Source organism: Dufourea novaeangliae, unplaced genomic scaffold (genome assembly GCF_001272555.1).
Source record: "Dufourea novaeangliae isolate 0120121106 unplaced genomic scaffold, ASM127255v1 scaffold235, whole genome shotgun sequence".
Taxonomy (NCBI): Eukaryota; Metazoa; Arthropoda; class Insecta; order Hymenoptera; family Halictidae; genus Dufourea; species Dufourea novaeangliae.
This window is the reverse complement of record NW_015374123.1, coordinates 1349591-1371710: the sequence shown is the minus strand read 5'-3', so window position 1 is coordinate 1371710 and position 22120 is coordinate 1349591. Positions and strand designations below refer to the sequence as shown.

Below are 22120 nucleotides of genomic sequence, written 5' to 3'. Positions count from 1 at the left end.
TAAGGATAACTGATAAACAGCTGGAGCAAGAAAGAGTAAAATGAAGTACATTTAGTTTTTTATTAAAAAATCCTTTTTATTATAACTTGCATTCGTTGACCTTGTGCATCTTTACATTGCCAATATCATTACACGATAGATCATTACATCAATCTAACGAAAGGTAAATCGCTAAGTTTTCATGTACACGTTTAAAACCTGATGCTCACAGATTCTTCACACTACAAATTGAAAAAGTTGTATTCAGTTTTCGAGCTCCGCCACACGTTCTTTTCTTAGATGTCTTATAAACAAAGGTCTCGTATTTTCGATGTTGCATTATCTGCTATACATTGCAAGAGCGACAATGTCTATGACAATTATCTATTTAAAATAGAGCAAAGAGGGAAATTCGTGTGTGTACAGTGTTTCTCAATAGTTCATGCTATCATTAGATCAATGACCACAGCAACTGTTATTCGGACATAACCCTACTGATAGCATAACCATTCAGAGTCATTATATATATTCATATATAAACATATAAGAATTAGTAGTATCGCGGTTTCTTAAATTTAAACATAACCACAAAACTGGATTTAATAGATTTAGGAAAATGCGATATTATTAACACTTGGTCGATATATATTGCTTGTGTTATAGATGAGGATTCTCAAAAACGATACGAAGTGTTCGCAATTGGTCAATAATTTTCCCACTTTGCTAAAATTAATGTACATTATGTTTATGTTTGCACTCGAACGATTAATAATTCTAGTGAAAGCGAAACGTACATGAAAGCCCATGGTTACACTTAAACTGCTGGGAAAGGTAAACGTAACACTGACTGAAAGCAAACTGGTCTTTCACGTACATTCGCAAAGTACTAATACCGCTAAAAATCTGAGAGAACTTTTTCATCTCAAGATGGTACCAATTTATACATTTTTCAAATGCTTCAACGTCTTTCGTTGTATTTATTGTTCTTTTCGTAAATTTACTTCCAACACACACCACTTGTAGCCATAGTGAGCCAACAGACTCAGGCTTTAGTTCATCTTTCCCTTTGTCGATAAAGTTTTAATACCTTAGAGGTTGGTAGTTGTTTAACTGACTCTTTTGTCGAAGGAGTAACGGAAAAATGACTCTCCTCGGCTGGTATGCTGGATCAACGAAATTTGTACTGTACCACATAATACAACGTACCTCATGGTGTGGATAAACTAGTGGTCACTTTTCCTGCTAGTTTGCTAAGTTGGCAAAAGGAATTGATGGACTTTGCAAATGTAGCGCGGAGGTCGGAAAATCTCGGATAATGTTTTACGAGATATACACGATTAATTGAGAGCAAATTACACGTTCCTCAAGGAACAGTGGACTGATTTAAAATTTATGCTCTCATCAATCGAGAATTAGTGTCTTTGGCTGCTCCCAAGTGAAGCCCTCCCGCCCAAAATGCCCATATGTGCTGGTTTGTTGATATATTGGATTACGGAGATTCAGTTCTCTGTAATAAATATATGATTTTACATTGAAAGGCTACCTTTACATGTAAATTATGTTTTAATGTCACAGTGGTAATCAAAATGAAAACAATTATAAATAACTGTAATATTGTTAATTGTATTATATAAGTTACACTCATAATAGCTTTGATACTATATCATCTGCAACTTTTAAACATTCATGACACGAGCAAATGTATCAAATATAATTAAATGAAAATTTGAATAAAACTTTATAAAACCTAATTGGTAAAATAAATTTTTCATTACTTTCAATCTTTAGAAAATGATTTATAAAAATGAGAATTTACATCAATGTTTGCAGCCTAATAAGATCAATTTTTATTGCATACTATTAGTTGCAGACCACCTATTCTATCAAATTTCTTTAACTATCACTATAATTAATACTGTTAAGATTATTCTCAGAAATTTTACGTTACATCATGGCACTCAAGAGTAGCAAATACTGCAGAACATCATTGAATAAATCTTACAGTATCCAATGTAGTTTCATTTCATGAAATACTAGACCTGAACATAATTGTTTTGAAATACAAATTTAAAAAAAATTTAAGGTACATCGCTTTTGAGTAATTTAAACACAATTTATTAATCTCAAATGATTATTTAACTTTTTTTTAGTAATACCGAGATGACGTATTCTATATAATATTCGTAAATTTTATACTTACTTGACAATTTTTCCTGGCCGTAAATCGAAATTTTTATTAACAATATCTAAAAGTTCATTTTGAGATAGTTTAGATGTACCATAGTCGAAGACTGTGATTGAAAGTGGTTCTGCAACTCCAATGGCGTATGAAACCTAAAAACAAAACAAGAATGTATTCAGAAATGTATTCTTACTATATTATCATTTTCTTTTGGTAATAATGATTAAAATATGAATGATCTGTACCTGTACAAGGCAGCGTCTGCATAAACCAGCTTTCACCAAAGACTTAGCCACCCATCTTGCTGCGTAAGCAGCAGATCTATCAACTTTTGTAAAATCTTTTCCAGAAAATGCACCACCTCCATGAGCTCCCCAACCGCCGTAAGTGTCTACTATTATTTTACGTCCAGTAAGACCAGCATCACTCTGTAATTAAAAATAAATGAATGTTACTACAAATAATATTGAATAGAAAAAGACTTGCAGTGACACACGAAACTGTAGTCACCTTATAATTAAAATAATTTGAAGCATAAAAATTATAAAAGCACTTATGTTAATTCCAATCCCAATTTTTATTTTCTGGCGAAAAGAAAGGGAGACTTAGAGAAAGGTACAACGAAAGCGAAATGAGCATCTGCGTGGCTGTTTACGTGAAAGTATATATTCATGATTTATGTTTGATGCATCGTGGATGGAACTACACGTGAAAAAACTGAAACACTAGTTTTAGAGTTACTATCTGAAAAAATATTACAATAGCTAAGTAAACGATACCTTCAGTTTCACCCACGTTGTATGTAATATAAAAGTTATACTTTCAAGAGTAGCAGTTATGACGTCGTAGATTAAAATACGAAATTATATAATTGAAAACGAACCAATCGTATTACCGTATTTGTAATACGACGTTTATATTAAATATAGAGAGTCTAATAGTTTTCAAAAGGATATTTTACATTTATCAAAGAGCAAGGTACTTTCTTTTTTCAAAAAGTGCTATAAACATAAATGTTGATATATTAAATATAAAATATGATATGCTGAAACTGTGTATTATTGATGTCGAAAGAGTTTAGCAGGGGAGGCATGGGCAAGTGGACGCCGAGCCAATTTTTGTTATTGTTTACTAAACAATGTCGTTTGCCAGAAACGCCATTCTACGAAATTTCATATCTCTGTCTTCATGCTTAAGGGTAATATGGTGTAAAAATCCTGAGCTAGATAATTTTATTTCTTTGTTATTATTTAAGATATTTACATGGAACAAAAACGGAAAAATAGGTACATATTAGTTCCACTTCACATATTTTTTCAAAATTGTAGATTAATTATTAAGGGTAGAAAAAAAAAATTAATTTTTTGGGGGATAGCTTTGCAAACAACCCTTTAAGTGATACCCAGTAAAAATATTAAGAATAATACTCCATTATGGAACTATTATCTGTAAAAGTTTCAGGATAGTCAGGTTGGTGGAATATAATTAAAAAAAAAAAAAAAGAAAATACGTTCAGTAAACGTATATATATCTGTATATCATTCCACGTCAAGCGGATCACTTTTGTACACGATGTCTGGGATTTTGTTAAAATATATTATGTGTTTCAATCAGCAATCATATTTTTTAAATATTTTTGACAAGAGCACACCGAATAAAATGGGGACTCTACAGTTTCCGCATAAAATACGAGGAATATATAAAAAAAATAGAACAAAATAAGTATTGCATTTGATTTGTGTTCAACTAGTAGGTACGTTGTGTAGTGTGTTTAGCTACAGGTATCAAAAACTTTAAGGGGTTATTCCACATACCAAAATAAGACGAAAATCAAGAATGACGTAATTGTGTCGGGGCTTCGTTCATTTCCTAGTTATTAATAATAAAAAAACTCGTGCTAGACACACCTGAAACCAGAGAATTTGTTTATAAACGGTAATCAGATGACAATCCCGAGTCACACTTGACTTCTAAGCCGTAAGGTCATATGTAGCACCTTCACACTGGTTGCTCTTACACTTATTAAACCTAATTATTTGTTAAAATCCACAAGGGCAAAATAGTCGGTGGTCTGCCCTTGTCGATCTGAATGAGTAACCAGATTCAATTTCGTGCAACGATTCGTATGTGCTCCTACATGAACTTTCAAGAGAAGGCAGTGCAGGCTTGCGCGCAGGTGTAGCATGCATAGCAGCGTATAGGTATTACATATTACTAGACTGCGGATTTTTATGCAAAATGACATTTTGTAAAGTAATTTATAAAAACAAGAACTAAAATAGGAATTTCATTCTTCCCTTAAGTATGGTATTGAGCTATAAGAATAAAATAGGAAACTAGTTGTCTCTAATGAAAATTTCATCTTTTGCTGTATTTCGTTGAGCCCCATAGGTTATAACTTATTTATAAATGCATAAAATCCGCAGTCTACATATTACATTTTTGCTTAGAAGGTAAGGTTGTATTTTTTACGTAAGGTACTGTCATGCCCTTGGCATATCGCTATACAGATTGTCTGATTTCAGACCAGGGCTGTCCAACCCGTGGCCCGCATGCGGCCCAACATACAATCGTAGACTTCCTTAAAATATTCAGATTTTTAAAGAAATTCTGAACGAAAAGAAGTCAAAGAATTATGCTACGACATTTTTGCTTAACAATTATCGTTAGAATTAGGATATTTCATGTGCGGCCCGAGACAATTTTTTTTCTTCAAATTGTGGCCCAAGGAATTCAAAAGATTGGACAACCCTGTTTTAGATGTTTTTGATCCAAATTTGTAATTGTTAATGCCTCGAAGGGGAAGTCCCCAACGCAATTTCGTTGTTTTTGATTTTCGTCTCATTTTGGCATGTAGAATCAATCACCCCTTACAGTTTCTGACACCTGTATATATACACGCACGTATGTGCTCGTTCGCCTGTCTTGTCTTACTCACTAGCTTTTATCTCTCTTGTCGCTGAAAATACTGAAATAGCTACTGTCTACTACAATCCTGACATCATAGTGAGAATGTCGATGCCATTGTAAAAGTGTTTAGACAGCGCAATTATAATGAGGGAATATTGTATAGTAATCTCATAGAATTCGGTATGTTTTGTTAAATGTATAGGCGATATAAATCTTGGTTTAGAAATTTCTTTAATAGGTGCTGCTAAAAATAAGTATAGTAAAAATTTTTATTTTACCTGTGGTCCTCCAATAATGAATAATCCACAAGGATTAACATGGAACACTGTTCTGTCGTCCAAGTACCTAGCTGGAATTACTTCTTTAATAACTTTTTCCATAACTGCTTTACGTAGTTCCTCCAAACCAATTTTTTCACTGTGTTGCAGGGATACGACGACTGTGTGAACTCTGATGGGTACACAAGCACCATGATCCATGACATATTCGCAAGTAACCTATTTTCAAAGGACGGTTCATGTTAAAGACTCATTCTTAATATATTAAAAAATTCTGACTTGCATTATAATATATTTTCTCAGTAAATTTTGTTCACATCATGGCATTCAAGAGTAGCAAATACTACGTAACATCATTGAATAATATTGTATTAGCTTAGATATTAAATACATATTATAAGAAGGGGTTAACAGACCTGTGTTTTTGAATCAGGCCTTGCCCACCACAATTCGCCACTTCGCCTCAGTTCTGCAATCTTTTGATTTAACTTGTGCGCCAACACTACAGTCAATGGCATACATTCATCTGTTTCGTCTGTCGCGTATCCAAACATCAGACCCTGATAAAAGAATTTCAGTTATTCCAGTTGAAATTTAAAACATACAAATTTGAAGCAGTACACGGATATAATTAATGGCTGTAATTAATTTGCAATATTATAGAAGTTTGCGAGTAGGAGGTCAAGCGTTAATAAAAAACACGAAGTATATATACAGCATACAATTTGTGAAAATGTATAAGCCATTTTTGAAATTTATGGTGATTGTCAATCATGCTATCGAAAATTTATAATGTGCAAGTAAGGTGCCACACAGAGCATAATTACTGACGCGGTATATTAGGGTACTCATGCTTAACAATTCAAAAAACACTAGTTTTCAACACACATTCCAATGATTGTGTGAATTAGTCACGAAAAATTTGCAGAGGTGATTAAAAGATACGTACAATATATGTATTTTCAGTAAGGGTTAAAAGTATTCCTGCTAATCGCGTATATGAGCATAATATACTTTTTCTGTTATCGTTATCTAGGAACATTGTTAGATTATTAACAATGTAATTTATTAAGGGGCTGTGTACAAATTCTTCTGTCCCTCACTGTGCATCACTTTTGTAAGAGTTAACATTCTTCAAATGTGATGAATTTTATATGTACATATCACAAAAAAAAAATGAAAAGTATAATATATTCTAGAAGAAAATCAATATTATTTCTACCTAATATCAAGAACTTGTTTTTTAATCAACTCATACTTTGTATAACTAATTATTTGTAGATTTTCAATTGGAGATAATTTTGAAGACAAGGAGCGTGAAGATCTAGAAATTAAAAATTAGGAAAAAAAAAATGAAAATCTAAATACACAACAAGGTCTAATGGGATTTGCATGCCTTTACCATAACCACACTAAGGCAATAGTGAGAAACTATTTAGTACTTTCAATAGCACAGAGTATATACAACATAGGAAGAAACAGCAAGAAAAGAAAAGAGGCCACAGGTAGTTCATCTGCAATAATGAGAATGTAAGAAGCACTATACTTAAGATACCAAACATCGAAGGTAGGAGAAGTAAAAATAAAGAGTACATGTGTTACTTGAAAAGCTAAGAATACTAATAATAGCATTAGATATAACAAAAAGAAGAACAGAAAGAAGTCAACGATCAGAATACTAATTGACCTGGTCTCCTGCGCCGACTTCTTCATCGCTACGATTTTCATGAACCCCCGCAGCAATATTTGGTGATTGAGCATCAAGCGCCAATAGAACACTGCAGAGTTTGTAGTCAAAACCTGTAGAAATTACATGAATGAGATAAATATATTCCCTAACAAGGATATCACTACTCTGCCATTAAACCACCACTGTCCTGGCTGATCTATCTTAAATATCTAGTTTACAAAGTTAATAGACTGTTAATTCATTGTTTAAACAAAAATTATAAAACGGTTCTAATCATAATGAGAAACGATACAGTTGAATATGTTTTTGCAAGAAGTTTGCACTAGAAAGTGCATTAGTCCAGCTTACTGATCCTAAATATTTGTTTTGTAAACTGGACACCACAATTCATTGATTAGAAAGAATGTAAAACATTTTTGAGTATTACATAGAGGTGATACCAAAGTGTTCTTTCAAATTTATTCTAGTGTTATTTAACTCCTTCCCTTATAATATTGAATCAGACTTGAGCAGATAGCAAAATGATTATAATATTAACTATGAATGTTATTCAGTTTTGCTGTTATCAATACCTCAGTTTTTGCTTTAGCAAATTATTAACAATGAAGAACTTTCGTGGATGCAGTCGCAAATAAAATTCTAGGATAAGGAGTTAAACAGTGTTTGTATAATAATTATGATTATGAAAAATCAGTAATTTGTAAAAATTCCATAGCAATAATGAAATTGAATTTTTTTTATCTCACAGAATACATGTTGTATTTATGTAACTGTAACATTCACATACATACAAATTCACACATTCACGCAATACAGAAGGAGGAAAGTTCTTCAAAATATATAGTAAGAAGGGAAGGGAAGGTAGAGGCAGGGTAAGTAAAGCATAAAACAGGAATGAATGTTATTAAATTATATGGCTGCTCTGCGGCATGGGCTGAGAATGGGTTATGTACCTGATCACCTGCACCCACGTCCTTCTCTTCCCTGTCCACATGAACACCATCAGCGATATTTGGAGATTGTTGTTCGATTGCCACCAAAAGGTTCAACGTACGCCAATCGAATCCTGCCACGATCATGATATGCTTACGTTACATATTCATACGTGTTTTCTCACTTACTTTTTGTTCCAAAATATAACGTGAACAGGATATAAATTATCCAATCGATCGAGTCATGGAATATCCTCAAGTCCAACAGTGTGTTACTAACGTGTATGTAGCGTAAGGCACATCCTTTCGATACACAAATGCACACATGTTATCATAACTTATTAAACATGTAATGTAATAAGCATTTCGAATAAAGATTGTAATTAATATGCTGGAAGCTTTCGTGCCATGATTCGACCGTGTATTTTAAAATTTGATTCAAGAGAACCAAATGAGGCAAATTGTACAAGGGGTACAAAACAACAGAATCTTCATCCGTCCACAGGGCATATATATGTCACACAGAAAGTGGAAATTTCTTACGTTAGCAAGGAAACTTACAAATGTCTTAGATGTATGAGATAAAAATAAATTGAACAAAACTTTAAGGGTGCTAAAGGATTTACAAACATACATCACTGGAGAGAAAATATATACAGTACCACTGAAAATATTTTTACCTTTCGAAGAGTCATCGTAGCCAATGTGTTTGACCGTGTCACGTACAATTTTTTGATAATCTACCACAGCTTTTGATGTAATTTCACCACACAACAGTATCATTCCAGTTTTTGTTACAGTTTCTGAATCATGAAAAGAATATAACAATTTAAAATTAGTGTAAACCTTTTTGTATCAACTAATAGTCTAATATATAGCCATTATATTAAGTACTAGGTCCCTACAGTTCTGTTTCAAAATTAACTCAAGGCTGAATTGACTGGCGTATAAATAGTTTGTAACACAAACTGATTTGGAATCACTAAAAATTAAGATTATTCTAAGGAAACTCACCACAAGCCACTTTTGCATTAGGATCTTGCTTTAAGTGTGCATCCAAAATGGCATCACTTATTTGGTCGCACATTTTGTCTGAAAAAAGTTCCAATGTTACTATATTATTGATATTTATGCAAGCATATATTTTTACAAAATGATTCACAATAAACAGTAAGTTGACAGAAATTTAATTTTTATAGAAAGGATTTAATTAGATTAAAAATAAAATTAATTATTTCTTCGTCTTTCGTATAATCTTTACACGTGAGTTTAAGTTACAAAAGGCACGAACAGCTATAGTTTACTAATTACATTCTATTTGTTTATGACTAACAGCATAAAGAAATTAAAATAGATTTAGTTAATTTAAATTAAATTAAAGAAAATAACTAATTAAAAGAAAATAATTATAATTTGAGATGACATTAACTTAAGGAGAAAACATTGAAATTTCACAGGAAGATAAATATTTACAAAAATAATTACAAAATGATAAAAAATATTTACACTACTACTTAATTAAATCTAATTAAACTTAAATCACGATAGGGTAAAAGATTACTACAGAGTAACTCATTAATTATATGATTCCAAATCAATGTTTTAATTCAAATCCAAGAAATTGTTGATCAAGAAAATGTAATAATATATGTACAATTAATAAATGAATAAACGACATTAATTATTTAAATTTTTGTTATCTTAGTGAGAATATAAATTGTAGCAAATTTAAAAAATTACATGAAAATAAACATTATACTTTTCTAGAGTTTCGGTTTTACTTGTGAAATATATTTAATTTGAAACAAATTGGCAAGACTTTACGAAAAGTTAATAAGAAATGTGTAACAGAATGCATGTTTCGAATTAACCGAAACAAGATTTTCGTTAAAATAAATTCCTTAAAATATGATTGCTTGTATACTTAGAACATATCAAATAACACACACACTTAATTTAAAAAACCCGCTAAAAGGTTTCAGCGGATATCCACAAATAGAAAAGTTTCAACTAAGTTCAGTTCTAACTCTACCTTCTGAAATCTTCAAATAACCCAAAGTCGAAGTCACCATAACCCAAAAATATCAATTCCTCAAAGCATAAAAATAATAATAAACTCAATGGCAATGACATCATTAAATTCAAAATCCAAAAAAAAAGCCTCCAAATTGAGCACATGGCGGCGCCGGAACGTTTCCATCTCTATCTCTTTTAACCAACTAACACGTTCAACCCAGTTTTATCAGGCCATATTGTATCCAATCCCAAATGAAAACAAACTCATGGTAATTAATACATTTTCTTTTCATGTCGCGTGGTAATTATAGTAATAAAATCAAGAAACGTGAGTCTATACTGTCGTACAAAGTTTGGTGTCGTGACTCTCTCCTGTATTAAGTTTCATATTGTTAACATTCAAGGCAAATTACCTTTATTACTTTTGTCCTTTGAAACCTCAAAAATAAGTACACTTTTCTAATAGATCATGGAATGTACATTTTGAATGACACGTAACCCTAAACTTCTAGATTATGATAGAAGTTTCATTTATTAATGATGACAGACAAAAGGCTGAAGGTTGGGATCTCCTGAAATCCTCGTGAACAATTGAATCATGTGGATATTTTTTACATTCATGCTGTCGAGACAAAATAGTCGTAGCGGCGAACGTGTTAAATTCAGAAAGGGTCGCGCGCACGCGGATACGACTGTTGGTCAGGTTTCATGGCGGCATACGCGAGTCACGGCGACATGAATGTTAGCCCGAAATTTGGCCGAGTCATGAGTCGAACATTTAATTCGTTTAATTTACAAGGTAAGTACCTGGGTGGCCCTCGCCGACGGACTCCGAGGTGAAGAGAAAACTGGTGTCCTGTTGCAACTCAGGCGGTGTGTGCCCATTCGCGTATCCGTTCATGTGGTGAGCGGTCTCCGGCATTTTCCTTCTGGTAGTTGGGGTCTTCTCGTTCAGCTGAGCTCTGGTCACGTGCGGTGACTTTGGTTACTGATTCGACTTCTTTGATTGATGGAATTGGCTGTGGTAGACTGTTCGATCCGTGCACCCTACTTTGATCTCGCGCGAACGAATACTACACCAGCACAGCACCGAACGTAATAACAGGGAGCGCGGAGCGAACGAACTATGGTACAATGTAGAAAGTATAAGACTCCCCGCTTCCTGGCCGCAGATATTTATAACCTCGGTCGGTACGGTGGCCGATTCGGGTGAGATCGTGTCACGTGATCCCTTTGGCACCCGGGAGATTAACCACGGCGCGGAATTCGAGTAGATATCAAGCGGGTTTTGACCGGTTGGTAAATTGCACGTGGCGCACCTAGAAAATATTCATATTTTGCAGATATCAAGCTTGACTGGAATATGTATTTCGAACAGCGCGGGGAAAATTTGAATCAATATCGTGATTCAGGACTACGTCTATAAGCCTAAATCGTTAGTTATAAAAAATAATAAATGAAATGATCGTTAATCATTTATAGTGACTGATTGTCATTTCCTCGTGATCTTTGCTAAGTAATTAAACTTTAATTATTAATCATATAGATTAGAGTTGTTCAATTAAACTAAAACTTTATTATTGTATATTACAGTATAATGTGTATAATAAGATTTGACTACTATGAATTTTTTGAACAATACACTGAGATTGATGAAAATACTGTTTTTATAGAATTACTTAATTTACAAACATACTGGTATCCATAGTAACATTCAATAATTATTATGTATTGTAATTTAAATGTTATTTCTTTATCGCATTCCTTCTTGGAATATTTCACGTTAGTAAAATATATTTCCTGTCAGTTTACATATATTATATGACTTCGAATAGGGGTCATTCCACGCGACATTGGACACTTTTTGGAGTAACATTTCGGATTTTGTTCAAAATTGGATATGCTGTAGCCTATAGTGCAATAAACAATTGCAAAATAAATAATTAAAAATTTTTACTTAAATACTCCTATATCTCTACTCTAAGTATCCACAAAGCTCATTTCGATCAGTTTGTTAGTTCAACAGTTATAATTTATTGAAAAAAGGTTGACACTATATTTCAAACAGCTGCAAAATCAAGAATTTTTTTAATTTCCAAGAATCCTTCGAAATACGCCTATATATCATTAAAGTCTATAACATATCTAAGTTTTAACAAAATCCGAAATGTTATTCCAAAAAGTGTCCAACTTCGCGTGAAATGACCCATAGGTATTTTTAGATTTAAACTTTCATTACAGAGATATTATCATTAACAATTTCACGTGTCTAGTACTGTCAAATTGAAACGTTTAAGAAGCAGTGATCATGTATTTTGTAATAATATGCTATTTATAATTTCTAACTTGCAATGTAATTTACGAACAGGATAATTGGTGTTTACTGAAAGGTATAAATGATTGTGTCACTGTATATTGTGATTAAATTAATCATAATGGTATCAATGATTAACATTACACTTAACGTCGATTGCTTTTCGTTCGAGAATCGATTTCAGTAATTGAGTATTAGTAATTGTGGCAGATTATCTCTCACAATTAAATTATTACTTTCGTCGTTTAATTAATTTATCAGTCGAAAAATGTTAATTGACTATGTACTATCCCATACTGGTGTTGGATAACAGTTTCAAAAAAGGCTATTGTATTTGCAATTTACTTCCCTAGGATTAGAATGTTGTTTGTATCAAATTTCTCTGTCATAGGTAAAAATATAATTCACAGTATCGTGTTTCTTATTTGATTAGGACAATTCCATTTGAGAAACATTTTGCAATATAATTCTACTTTGTATGTTATCAAGACTTTAATAACACATATAAGACCTATTATATGTAGTTTTTCTACATTTTAAATACAAATTAGAAGTAACTACATCAAATAATGTTTCTGTTCATGAGAAAGTAGTCAATAGAATTTTATTTAAAATAACAAGTATATCAAACAATTAATGTTTTTATTATTTGCTCTTTTCAAAAACTTTCTACCTGCGCCTGCGATGGAAATTTTATCATACATTAACCAATTAAAAAATCGCAATCTAATATTATTATCTGAAGTATTCTAAAATTTTACATCCTTATGCAGTCCCATGCATGTAACAATTTTATATTGACCTGTAGTTTATATTACCAAATGTTTGTACAAGCGGAACAACAATTAGTAAGAAAATATGCATAAGTTACCAATTTTTAACATATTTTTAAAACTAATTGTTATTTCGAAAAACTACTCACGTAGGTATTTTTATTATTAAAGAACACACCACTTTTGTTGACAAGACATTCTTTAAATTGAATAACCTACACAATATTAAGGAAAATGTGTTTTTCGCACCCAAGTTTGAGGACTGTTTTCATCCCTTAGATACGAATGTCAGCGACTAAAGAAAATACATTTGAAATATTTTTCAATTTACGATCTCTATGGAAAATTTCATCACAATCGGCATGATACACTCGAGTGATGTCCCTTGTTTGCAAGGAATAATGTTGTGACAGTTTTAAAGTATATTACTGTGTATATTTTTGTTTCTGTGAAAAATGAATTACTTGAACTTGAAAAATTACAGAATAGCTTTCTTACAATAAAACTTGTTACAAAGTTTATCGGTAAGAAATTTTGATTTGTAAGAATACGAAAAAAGCGAAAGAAACTACACTTCCTCCACAGGTGCGAAAAATGTTGGCAATGTGTTTAAGCTAATAATTCTAGTACGTGAAATGTCTTTTATAAAGTAATAATTGTATATCTGAAATGAAATAATTATGAAAATGCATGATACGTTATCTGAGAAAGTATCTTAAACAGTATTATTGTAGAAATGCGTAGGTCCTTGCACTCTTATTATACAAATTATTGTGTACAATAGCAAAGTTACATGAAATAAGAATGGTACAATTAATCAGCTGGTATTTCCACTGACAGCAAGGTTACGTGAATTTGTAATTTCGTGTACAAACCTGTATAACAGCTCCCTTTGGTTCGAACCTGTCTTCGTTCTTCAAGAAACAGTTGATAAAAATCCACTTGAATAAAAAAAAATGACAACTTTCAACGAATACGACAGACAGTTGTACTGAACTTTGAACTTCGGGTTCGCATCGTCTTGAATTATTATCGAGTTGTACTTAGTAAACACGCTTTGTGCGTTTCCCTCGAAAGAACAGAGTTTACACTGACCAGATGATGGTATCGGTCACACTTTTATATGTCATTGTATCTCCCTCCAAATGTCAGGAAACACTCGGGTGGGGTTTGTAACAACTAGCTGTGGATATTTATGTACGCAAGACATACAAAGAACATATGACGAATATGTACATATGCACGAAAAATATGCAAAATATATAAGTGATACATGCAATATATTGTAGATTTATCGTATAGAACAGTACCTGAATTAGAACAAGAGGATATTTAAGTTACAATTAACAGGTTATTTATACTAAAGAAGTTAGTGTTCTGGTGTACTATGATTTGCATTACAATAAATTACGAGTAATTTTTCTAAATTTGGAACAGTCCATTGTTGTCGTTTGTATGTTGTGGGGTAGTATGTAACGGGTGCATATATAAATTGGCTCTAATAGCGGTGTGCTACATGTTTGAGCTATTCCACGTTTCCACCGCGGTTATGTTTGCGATTTGTGATATTTTTGACAATTCTGGATTCTTTTCCAAAATTGTATCCACGTTTATATGAATTTTTACTGTTTAATACAATTTATGTATGTCTTTATCGATACTCACTCGCAACCTCAGCGTTTGCAAATGTGCCTCGACGAACGTTAAATTTTGAACAAGTTGTGTCTGTTGGAATATATGCTGTGCAGTTTTAATTGCAACAGCATCAATTTAATTAAAAGCTTGAACTATCTCTTTAATCTTCTTAAAAGTTTCGGCATAAAAATCATTTCTACTTTTCGCTTTAGGTCATTTACCTCATCTTGTTAAAATTGGTTCCGATGGTAAAGGCGTGTTTTCTACTTTTTTTTGATAGGTTCCGATGCGAGGCGGTGCTTTTAGAAAACGTTCTCTTACTGAAGTTATTAATTAATTTACCAATGGAAAGTAAAGTCGCGCTTGTTCAGCAATCCTGTATAAACTGTACACTAAACAGATAATATGAATTATATTAGTATAAAACAATTTCAATTTCTTTTCCGCTTTGACCATGTATAGAGCTGCATACATTAGAAACAGAAGAACTCTTTCCTCATTATGTATCATTTGGAACTACCGATATCTATGGCGGAATTAACAAATCGAGCTATGGTTGCGTGATTCGTCTCTTTTAATTGTTTGGAACAGAGTAAGTGAGGCCTGGTTACTTCAATTTCGCACATTTTTGTTTAGTATTTATTACACTAATATGTAACTATTTGTGTGTCATGTTTTGGGGCAGATATGGGAGTTACTTGAATCGAACATTTTTTAACCAATTATTCACGTACGTAATATGTTATTGCTCATAATTAATGTTTTTTACGTCTGCATCAGATAACCATTTACGATCCAAAAGTAATTTTCATTTGTCAAGTTGATTTTAGTAATTTGGAGAATATTGCAAAATACCGATTTATGTCACGTTGTTCTAGCTATCATGGATGTAATTGAAAATTTTTAAATGTTTCTAGTTGATGGAAATCCTGCCGCCACGTATAGATTATTTAAATAGACTAATTCTAAAATTATAATTCAAATAATAAATATTTGATCAATTGACAATTTGATAGTAATAATTATAAGAATATTGAATAAATTCTAATTCAAAAGCATTACTAGCGTTTTATTGTAGCATGTATTTTACTGACTTTTTTTGCGAAAGTGTTGAAATGAAATAAAAATCGATGCATTTCGTAATATTTTTCTTGTGGTAATTTTTAGCGAATGCTTACAGCAGTTTAACCAATCGTTGATTATATTTAAATAATTAATTGGTACTATCAATCAGAGTATCGTCATGAAAATATTTTGTATTGTGAACGAAAGCTGAAGTTTATAATTATGTCACATCAATTTAAAGAAGTGCGTAAAGAATTTTTTAATATATTCAGCGATGATGGATTTGGTTGAAACGTAATTGACTTAAGTTTTTCTATTTAGACTTTTTGTCCTATACTGTATTTTACAATTGATAGTATCTATTCTTATTCAATTTCCGAAATTATTATTAGTAAGTAAATTTTAGTATTTTTAAATTCCTGTAATTAAATGAATTTTGACTAGCTGCATCGTTACCTTATTTATGACTTTATATTAAATTGATTTCATCATTTCTACTTTTCATTTCTTCTTCATGTTCTACTTTTTAGAAACATTTTATAGAATAAATGTTCTCTACTTTCGTTAAAAATTTTGTTCATAATTTTATACTTTATTATATAATTCAATATAATAAATTTATTATATCTGTGAATTAATACCTAATTATAATTCTTGAGATGGAACTTTTCATACTAAATGCATTCGTAAAAGTGAATTGTAAATACGTTATTATCTAATGTTTAAGTTTAAAAATGAACTTCAATCATATATTTATTATATTCTTTTCATTTATCTGTTTCATCTACAGTCAATGGAAGAAGCCAGTTTCAAGTTATTGTTAGTCACTAACAAAGCAAAGTAATTTATGAAAGTGTAACTTTTTTACAAGACTGATAAGAACTTATATGGAAAGGGACGACTCGGTGATGGTTTATTTTTAAAGAAATCTATGTTACGAGTGTCTTACTTTCCCGCTATATTACGCGATAATGATAACGTACACGGTATAGTGTGATGCAATTTTTCTTGTTAGTCATTCCATTATCAACAGATGTGCCACTATGTAACGTCTAGTCCTGAAATAAATATTTCTCATTGGTAAGTTCTTTTTCCAACAGACATATATATGAAATTTTATATGAATTTGAAAGAAAAAGGGAATAGACGCAGCCTCACTTTTAATATGCTCGGATCACGTAATCAACACCCTGATATAATGTGACTGACATCGCTGAACACGAGACACTGACAGTTAGTAAGCATTTTCATTTAGCGATTAAGCGGTTTTTATTTTGTGGTCAGATATCAGTGTTGTTCAAAACGTGAGATGTTTAATTTTTGAAATTCAAATATATTTCTATGTATTAAGATCCTTTTTCATTTTTTCAAAAACCTTACATATATGTAACCTTACATGTACTTTACAAAAGGAATAAATTTGTATTTGCAATAATATTTATATATACATTGTCAAAGAAATTGAAGATTTCAAAAAAGGGATTAAATTAAAAGGATCTAGTGTAACCTGTATCGACGCTCAAGGCATAGATACTACATATCTCTAGAATCGACACCGCTTCGCGTCCGTTATATAAAAAAGCTTTTAAGCTTTCCCGCCGCGAATTGTTCTGGATATGATTTGTCCAATAGTCTACTGAGAATCGAACCGAGTCGGCACCTCAAACATTCCAAGATGATTTCACAGAATCTGTTTTCGTCAAATCGATCTTACTAAGCAAATATTCATACAAAAATTATAAAGGAAGCATGTAATAAACACTATTAACGGTACTTTTAGAGAATTAAAAAATTATTCTCTTAGAGTATATTAGGGCATATCAAAAATTATAAAAATGCATGGGCGTAGCCAGGGGGTGGGGGCACTTGCCCCTGACGGAAAAAGTGGCTTTTGCCCCACTCTACAAAAGAAATTGGATTTTACCCCTCTTCCTCCCTCCCAGCATTACAAAATTTTTGCGTAATATTTCATATTATAGTATAATTTGAAACACGACCAACAGCCTCTATTAACGAAACGCATACATTTTAGACGATTTATGACTTTAAAAACGAAATAAAGTGTGTTTGGCTACGTGCGGCTTTTTCACTGTGCCCCCCGACTGATAACCTGGCTACGCCCATGTAAAAATAAGTAACTAATTGTTTATTACACTATTAAATAGTATGCAATAAATAATAATTCCCCTTTTTTAAAATATGCTGCATGAAAATATGTTCAATGTTGGGTACGGATTCTTTTCACATCTTGTACCTAGACGTTTGAAATTGATATCCTGTAAGTTCAACGAACTGATACGTTTTTCAGGAAATAATCTTTCAATTTTGATAAAAATAATCTGTATTGCGTTATTCAAGATAGGATTACCTAATTCCAAAACAGATCTAAAGTAAAATGAAATCGGTTTGTTAGAAATGTCTAATGAGACAATGATAAAAATTTTGCACAGTACGTAATAAAAATTTGATAATAAATGTGTAACAAGAAAGTATACTGAATTAGAATATTAATTTTAACCGTATTAGTGAATTCTGTTTTTTTTCGTCGAGGAAGAATTTCTAAATAAATTACGTTTGAAGAATCTCGGTCCTTGGAATATGTATTTCATAAAGCTGATACCAATTGGATTAATGTTTTAACTGTAATTATTAATTATATAGTAATAATTACTATTCATTGAAATTATAATCTTAATGACAGTTGATTTTAATTATTCCACGCATTTACTAAAATGCAAAATACTGTGCGTCGCATATGAAAATAGTTTTCATTTTTTTAGCAACAATTTCTAATCGAACATACGAAATAGTTATGTTGTACGTGTAATTAATTTTCGCTACTAATTTTATTCATAATTTAATGAATTATATACTATAATTATTTCCGTGGTGATTTTAAATTTTCAGAAAATAATTAAACCACCATGTTTTTAATTAATTATTTCAAAATGATAGGGAGGATACAAATTTTTTCAAAAAAAGTATGTGAATAATTCATTTCCAGAGCGAATCTGTCAAGCGATATGAAACTTGCGTCAGAAAAAGAATCACATAGTTAATACGGATTCAGTGAACCGTGCAATCAACCGAGTAACGCAAATGACCGATACTATTACATTCGACAAAGATAAAGCGTTGATGATGTGTCAATGATAATACTCATAAAATATTATATTCACTTTTCATCAACTTTGTTAAACGAAAATCGAATAAAAACCGAATAGCCGATTGGGGACAATGGAATGATCTTGAAATCACATCTCCACGTGCGGTAGGTAAACATTGATAAGTGGGCCATCCGGTAAATTAGACAATATACAATATTTTGTGCTTCTCAATTTCTTATCTTTGCAAACTCATTCCTGCCGATAGCAACACAAGATCGTTGATTAACTTCGCGATGAAAAGCTCAAGCAGCAAAGGAAGAAACGAAGTCTAATATAAATATACTATAACGTGGTGACCATGTTATATTTATCTGAAAAGCTAGTATGAACATTTTCTTATCGTATAGTTATGAATAACTTGCCTTTTCGTGTATGTAATTGTTTTTGGTATATTTTCAACATATTTTTATTATTGAATGAATGCTACTTTGGTGATAATAGACGATTAATATTAATCTATTTTTCTGTTTATTTACAATAATTATGAACTCATTGCGCTATCGGTATTATTATTAAATTTAATCTAAAATATTCATACAACATGCTCGTATTGTAAAAATTCATTTCATGTTTATTTTAATTCAAATTTAATTTACTTGCTTACTTGTTAGTAACAGTTCATCGACATTTTTCTGACCCTGCTATTTTTTTGAAAATTAGATTTGTTATTTATTTTAGTTTATATATTGTATTTCCCGCCGATACTTTAATTATTACAAAATAATATTTTACGAAGGTTTTCAAGAGCAGAGAAAATGGTCATCACAGATAGTTAATAAAATATTTCATTGTGTATTTAACAAATCATGTAATATATTATAAAATAACGAATTGATTATATATTTACGTGCACAATTTTGTCTACGAAAGTATATTCACATTCGATTGAAATTGCATTAGGTTACACTATTTGCCATCTCATGTTTTGAGAACTTAAGCAAGACATCATAACGCGATAATTCATTGGACCACCAAGTAAGTGTTGAATTTCATACTCATAAATTATCAGTCCAGAGTATTAAGAAGTTTTAATCGCGTGTGGATAAAAAACGTTATCGATATAAACACATTATGGATTGTAATATTGACCCTGGCACATTGCTATTTTGAACTATCAAATGATACATTTGGGTTGTTTTGGATTTGTTGTGATTTTCGCTCGTTTGAAACAGTTTGATTTTCTTGATCAGTTGTTCTTAAGCTTTTTGAAGTCACAGAACACTTTTGATTATAATGAAAATTTGCGGAACACCAAAATCACTAATTAACGACAAAGATATGCATGAACATACCTTCTATTAAAAATGATAGATAGATTACATAACAGTAAAAAAAGAAAACATTAATTAAATGGGAATATTATATTCGTAAAAACTGTAAATCAAATAACTCTTTTTATAAAAATGTAACTTGTTAAATCAATTTTAATGCGATACCTGAGCTTGTCGGCTGTTGCAGATTCCAGCAACATTAGGTCTAATATGTGATATAGCTACCCTCGTTTCTTCGTTTATATTAGTAAGTCTTCTGCGTTTTTTTTCTTCATTGTCTACATGTGAAAGACTGTTAAACTACGTAGAGATTTTTTAAAATATTGATTTTTTTCAAAATGGTGGATATTTTGAGGAAACTTAGTATTTATGCTCTAAAATTTACAAAACGTTAATTGCAGAAAAGCGTTCAACACTTTGCAAAATTCCTGCGCAGTTCACAGCAGAATGTATTAAAAAGTATTCAGTGATAGTTTCAAGTGAATCGGATAAAAATTCTAAGAGCTATGTTGTACACTGATTTTAAAAATGCTGTTTTGAGAGAAACGCGTTTAACGACCGGCTGAAGCCGCTTGGTGGCATGGAGTGACGTTTCACTAAACCAGCTCTAACAGCATAATAGCGTTGAAATTTTGCTCTAAAACCATTTGCATCATATGTCTAACTGACTAAAAACTAATGATTTAAGCAAAAAAAAACCAGTGTCTTCGGACCTCAGGGCTGGCCAACCCTCTTATTAGATTTTTAAATTTCAATTCTTATAGACAAAAAGCCTATTAATTTAGCCTTAGATGAGGGTTAAAAGAGAAATTATTACGTTATTCTATTGGAGTTCTTGCTACTTTTCATGAATCTAATTTCCTACTGTGATTGAACTTAATAATAGTTTTTTGGCTATTGATCGTTGGATCAATTAACTTATTAAATAGCAGCCGATAGGTAATGTGTTAAAATATGTCTTAATTAAACTGTATTAATTTTCAAAAGAGTAATCTTTTATTTATAAAAGTTTGTATTTCATTTTTATAAAGAAAAGTGTGAGTCCTAGCACGCCTAGGATAGGGGACGGTGAGGGAAAAACTGATGCAGGGTAATCCCGTAAATAGTGATATTCACTATTCCCCCTTTCTCCGTGTCATGTTCTCTTGATCGTTTTCACCATATTTAATACCGAGAAAACAGTCACGACGGAAAGTCACGCATAGATAGTGCGTGGTACAAGTCAACATCACTATTTTTACTAACAACACTAGCGGTTTACCCGGCAGCCGTATTTCTCCCACCGTCTTCTACACTGCGGTGCGGTGTTTCTATAATATGAAAGTCCCCACTGTATCTTTAAATATTGAAAATAATTTGTCTCTATTTGTAGTAGTTCTCGAGAAAATAACTTGTGATAGTTTATCTGACCCACCACGTATATGATGACTAGCATCCGTGACAGTGATACTGATATTACCTCACGTCTAGATATGTTGCGCCAGAAGAAAAGATTTTGTTCAGTTCTTGCATAGAAGTGGGTTAATTAGTTACTGAAAAAAGTGTCGAACCGAACAATGACAAAGTGAAAGTGATTGATCAACACAACATGCAATAGCTCATTTAAATAACAATTAACGTTTATAAAAATTGCGGTTTTCCACACAAGTGAAAGATATTAATTCCCAAAACTATCTAGAAATTGAAAGTGAAATAAATGAATCATAAACGAGTTAAACGAAGCATTTAATTTGAAATAAAACCGCTTGTCCCAAATATTTCGACGAATAATTTGTAATAAATATATTTTCTCATTTCACGATGTCATTTTTTAAACTTTATAAATCGTTTGTAAGCTTGAATCATCAATTGATTAATACTTATTAGTTGCAGAATTCAAATTACAATCTAAAGAGAATTCATTATCTA

At 31.5% G+C, this 22120-nt stretch overlaps 1 protein-coding gene across 2 annotated transcripts; it reads right to left on the bottom strand.

Moving 5' to 3' along the window:
* Positions 1 to 729: 729 nt before the first annotated feature.
* On the bottom strand, positions 730 to 11227 carry LOC107191208 (S-adenosylmethionine synthase). 2 transcript variants are annotated; one of them, XM_015580189.1, is made up of 9 exons: positions 10795 to 11227; positions 8986 to 9063; positions 8652 to 8774; positions 7993 to 8105; positions 5766 to 5909; positions 5350 to 5568; positions 2407 to 2589; positions 2180 to 2313; positions 730 to 1486 (listed from the first exon to the last, which is right to left on the bottom strand). In XM_015580189.1, exons 1-9 carry the CDS (start codon positions 10907 to 10909, stop codon positions 1381 to 1383), a joined length of 1215 nt encoding a protein of 404 aa, XP_015435675.1. In that variant the 5' UTR covers positions 10910 to 11227; the 3' UTR covers positions 730 to 1380. The 2 variants fall into 2 exon arrangements, with proteins under 2 accessions (XP_015435675.1, XP_015435674.1); XM_015580188.1 differs by lacking the exon at positions 7993 to 8105 and adding an exon at positions 7037 to 7149 and having other exon boundaries at positions 10795 to 11224.
* Positions 11228 to 22120: the final 10893 nt, after the last annotated feature.

Coding starts and splice junctions, on each gene's coding strand:
- LOC107191208 (XM_015580189.1), bottom strand. CDS start 10,909: ATGCCGGAGACCGCTCACCACATGAACGGATACGCGAATGGGCACACA. Junction 5,910..7,992: donor ACGTGGGTGCAGGTGATCAG/GTACATAACCCA, acceptor TTCTTTTATCAG/GGTCTGATGTTTGGATACGC. Junction 1,487..2,179: donor CGGCCAGGAAAAATTGTCAA/GTAAGTATAAAA, acceptor TATTTATTACAG/AGAACTGAATCTCCGTAATC.